Source organism: Pinus tabuliformis, chromosome Q (genome assembly GCF_031772625.1).
Source record: "Pinus tabuliformis cultivar Carrire ecotype Pingquan chromosome Q, CPIR1, whole genome shotgun sequence".
Lineage (NCBI taxonomy): Eukaryota > Viridiplantae > Streptophyta > Pinopsida > Pinales > Pinaceae > Pinus > Pinus tabuliformis.
In genome coordinates, this window is record NC_142296.1 from 446,640,865 (window position 1) to 446,645,766 (window position 4,902).

At 39.4% G+C, this 4,902-nt stretch overlaps 1 protein-coding gene across 2 annotated transcripts; it reads left to right on the plus strand.

The window, feature by feature from the left end:
* The first annotated feature begins 378 nt into the window (after window positions 1-378).
* LOC149220123 (beta-1,3-n-acetylglucosaminyltransferase radical fringe protein, putative (DUF604)) lies at window positions 379-4,410 on the plus strand. Of its 2 annotated transcripts, XR_016249265.1 has the most exons (4): window positions 379-1,536; window positions 3,030-3,581; window positions 3,735-3,950; window positions 4,144-4,410. XR_016249265.1 is itself a non-coding variant. In XM_089384671.1 (3 exons), exons 1-3 carry the CDS (start codon window positions 658-660, stop codon window positions 3,843-3,845), a joined length of 1,542 nt encoding a protein of 513 aa, XP_089240797.1. In that variant the 5' UTR covers window positions 379-657; the 3' UTR covers window positions 3,846-4,410. The 2 variants fall into 2 exon arrangements, 1 of the variants encoding a protein (XP_089240797.1); XM_089384671.1 differs by having other exon boundaries at window positions 3,735-4,410.
* Window positions 4,411-4,902: the final 492 nt, after the last annotated feature.

Sequence of the window (4,902 nt, forward strand, 5' to 3'; positions counted from 1 at the left end):
TTTTTTTGATTCACAATCTCATCTTCGTATGCATAAAACACTTCAAATATGGCAATTTAAAGTCAAAATCAAAATCAAAATCTTCACCTAAAGCTTCATTCAACACTTAAACAATTGCCCAATGAAACTCAGAGTCAAAATCTATTGAGAAAACAATAAAGCACGCGATTGAAATTGATATGGATATCATTTTATTCAGAGAAGAATGAAGTATCGTATTGAAATTTCCTTGGATTGATTTGACATAATTTGACGTGTGTGGAATTGTCACCTCCATGGTAATGGATGGCATCAAATAAGACAATCATATATCAACAATTGCCCATGGTTGACCTGAGAACCATTGGAGTTGGGACCAATTCAATGGCCCTCCAAAATTCAGACGTGATAATTGCAACCCATCAATGTATAAATTAATCCCAATTATCTATCATGCCATGTTTCCATCCTCACTACATCAATTTTCACGCCTAGTTTTCCGCCATATGGGACTTGGGCAGGTCGTTTCTAACCGTCCCTTCTACTCTCAAGGAGCCTGACTCGGCACTGAATATTGACATCTCGAATCTTTGAACAATTCTCGACCCACCCAAATTTTCAGCACATAAGATGAGTTCGGATTCGATCAATCCTCTGTAACGTATTGGGCGGAACAGGATGTTCAACCACGAAGAATATCGGCTGCTAGGCAGACAAAGAAACCCCAGATGGCGCCAGAGCCGAAGCGGGACTGCAATTGTGATATTCGCTGTTCTCCTCCTGGCAGTTACTGCATGGATTTCTATTGTATTTTGGCCAGGTAGTTACTGCTTTCATAAAACCGAGAACTCTCAAGGAAACCCAATATCTTCATTCCCATGGCAGCCATTCGAAAACGCCCAATCTGAAACCGATATACCCAATACTGCTTTTCTTCGTTTAAACCCCAGGTTGTCCCGGGGTTCCTTAAGCATAGACCAGGTGGTTTTTGGCATAGCAGGATCGGTGCAGCTGTGGCCAAAGCGGAAAGAGTTTGTGAAGCTTTGGTGGAGGCCAGATGAGATGAGGGGGCATGTTTGGCTGGAGGAAATGGTTTCCGATGAGGACCTCAGTTTGCCCCCAATTAGGGTTTCTGAGGATACCTCTAGGTTTTCATACACAAACCCGGATGGACACCCTTCTGGGGTCAGGATTGCGAGGATTATTCAGGAGAGCTTTGCGCTTGGGTTGCCTGATGTCAAGTGGTTTGTGTTGGCTGATGATGATACTGTCTTCAATGTTGATAATTTGATTGCTGTTTTAAGTAAATATAACCCTTCGGAGATGTATTACATTGGGAGTGCGTCCGAGAGTCATTCGGCGAATACTTATTTTAGCCATTCCATGGCTTATGGTGGTGGGGGAATTGCTATCAGTTATCCTTTGGCAGAGGAACTTTCTAATATGCAGGATGAATGCTTGGAGCGGTATCCGCAATTGTTTGGAAGTGACGACCGGCTCCATGCTTGTATTTCTGAGCTAGGTGTTCCTCTTACTCGAGAACCAGGATTCCATCAGGTAATTTTCAATCTCTTTCTTTAAAAGAAATCTGACTTTTGCAATTATGCTAACGTACATGAAAAAATACATCATATATTCATACATCAGCAGGCCATGACGTGTTGATTGCCCCTACCTACAGAGGCAAGGAGGGCCTGTATATCTGGCCTGTATATCTGCTTTGACTCTGATTTTAAGAGAGTATTACTTTATTCTAACTAGCCCTATGGTAGCTGAACACTGTATTGCTAGATCAAATTTGAATCCTACGAGTTCACCCATGTGGAGCGTAGTCGATTCTGTATTAAAAGTGGCTTGACATCACCTTTTACACCAGAAGGAAATGCACTCAATCTTATAGTATCCCAAATATTTCTACCCGCCTACTCAATCTTAATTCTCTTTTTGTCTCTGAAAACGAACCCTTTCCAATTGAATGGGGCAACAGCCAGGTTTTGATACTCTGCAGAAACCCAATCCCAAAAGCTTCAGCCAAACTTCCATTTCCACAAATTATTTGTTCTTCCCTCTTTTCAAATTCAGAGCAATTAGCCCATAGCTTCGCCCAATCTGGTCAGACTGTGGAAGCAACTGCACTTTCAGAGTTGGACTGTGGCCTAAACTGGTGAAACTGTGAGAACTATTGCATTTTAGCAGTTGCACTATAGCTGGAGACATACTAAAGATATAATTATGATTATGTCTATTTTGCTATTGACTTAAATATCTGCTATTTCTCTTTACTTATGTAGCTGTTTCTCATGTGCTTATTAACTAAAATAAGTATTTCAAAGAACTTCCTGTTGGACTCGTTCCATTCTTGGAATTGGTTTCCATAACGAAGTTTGCTATGTTATACTCTTAAGAAACCCAATCCCAAAAGTTTCTGCCAAGCTTGCATTCCCATAAAAATGTTTTACGGTCACCTCTTTTCAAGTTCAAAGCAATTGGCCCATAGCTTAGCCCAATCTGGTCAGACTGTAGGAGTCAACTGCACTTTCAGAGTTGGACTATGGCCCAAACTGGTGAGGCTGTGAGAACTATTGCACATTAGCAGTTGGACTATAGCTGGAGACATAGTGAAGATATAATTTTGATATGTCTATTTTCCTATCGAGTTAATTTGTTTCTACTTCTCTCTACTTGCCCCTTTCTCATGTGCTTATTAACTAAAATAAGTATTTGAAAGAACTTCCTGTTGGACTCCTTCCTTTGTTGGAATTGGTTTCCTTAACGGACAAAGTTTGCTATGTAGCATAATAGGGTGGAAGTCATCCCGTTAATGAAAATATTTTATAAAATGTTTTGAAGTTAGGATTGGAAGGTGAAGCAGTCTGGTATTGCAAGTCTTTCCTGTTTTTCTCTAAAACTAGCCCTGCATAAGAAAAATTTCTCAGATCACTTTTTGCCCATGTTAATTTATTGAAAAGTTCTGTGGTGTAACATTTGAAATGTCTTCAGTATTTAGTTTCATTATAGTATTTTTATTTGTTTCTGGAAATGTTTGACAGTGGGATATTCGTGGCAATGCACATGGGCTTTTGGCCGCTCATCCAGTTACTCCTTTTGTCTCCTTCCACCATGTGGAAGCTATTAACCCGATATTTCCACAGCATAATTCACTGGATGGTCTGAAACATCTCATGAAAGCAATGCGGACAGATCCTAGTGGCTTTTTACAGCAGTCAATATGTTACGACCATAAGAGATGGCTTACCTTTTCGATCTCAAATGGTTATGTTGTACAAGTTTTTCCACAGATAATCCTTCCTCAAGAGCTTGAGCGTTCTGAACGCACATTTACAGCTTGGAATAAATTGGATACTAGTGTCGAATTTGATTTTGATACCAGACCCCCTCAGAGATTATTTTGTAAAAAGCCGTTGCTTTTCTTTTTGGAAGACATACAAAAAGCAGGAAATATGACCGTGACTACCTACAAACGAGGCATACAAAGGGAGAATCTGAAAAGAGCGTCCTATTGCTTTTCATGGGCTCTCTCTCCATATGAAGTGCAGAATATACAAGTTGTCAGCAGACCTATGAATGAGCGTTGGCATTCGGTATGTCCTCTTATAATTAGGACTCTTCTTTTTCATAGAAGTCAGTGTGAAAATATTTACTATTCTTATTGTTTATAACATTCATGATCCTTCAAGAAAGCAAGAACTCTGATTTCTGTTGCTAAATATTCTGCTTTGACGTATCTACTACAGGTACCAAGACGACAGTGCTGCCAATTGGCAGAAACAAAGAATAATGTTCTAGGATTAATGGTTGGTCCATGTGAGGAAGGACGCATGAGCTCTAGTTCAGCGACTTTGTGAACTCAAATCAGCAGTATCATAACTGATTCATTGAGTCAAACAGAGATTGAATTCTATAGAGAAAAAAATATTTTTCTGAAAATTTCTGGGGGCCCTTGTGCATTGGTAAGGAACCATACATTATTGGTTCTTACATGATTAGATAACACATGCAGATGTTATCAGTTTGGGCATTGGTGCTGGATCATATTTCTTTATCAGCGTAATCCGTGATAGGCATTTGTTTCCTTGTATGATTTCATCCTTCTAGAGCGCACCATTTTGTGCTCACTCAATTCTTTGCTTCCATTTTTCCCAGGGGGAAGTTATTGTTCGTGCCAGACTCGTATACTTTTTCTTCCTGGGTCTAATTCTCATGTGCCATCACGAATGAGCACAATTGTACATCTAAATTGTACTAAAGACAATATAAATCCACTGGGAAGCCTCCTTGGCTGAAGAAAAATTCGAGGCCCAGTTGATATGCAGTTTTAAGATTACTTGTGCGATTGTATTCCTAATTATTGTACAGGGAAATGTCATTGATAGACAATAAAAAGGATGGAACAAAGATAGTTTGTCAAAATTATTCTACCTTTCAAGTTTTTCAGGATGCATAACGTATAACTTCCAGCAGATGTTCAGGCATGCTGACTAGATTGCACAGAGCTGTACTAATTTCACATTCTAGTGGCTTTGTATTTTAAAGAAACCAAACTAAGAAGCAACAGCCATCGCATGTCTAACCATCTATAATTTTTGCTTTCTATGAATTATGGTAAACCCAATTAGAAACATATATCTGTTAATGGTGCCCTTTGCTGAGGACTTACGGACGCTATTTTATTTTCTATGGATGCCCTTTTGCACCTGTGAATCTTTTCTTCAATTGTTTAGTTTGGTCACAGCCAGATCTCATTGCAGGTGGGATGTCTTCTCCATGTAGAGTGAAAATGTAAAAATTAAACTGCCAAAACAATGTTTGAAAACTCGGGCAAGAACTTGGAATGGGACAAATGTCCCACGTGGACTTGGATGAGTTGACTGAAAAAAAAAGGTTCATAAGAATGAAAAGAAT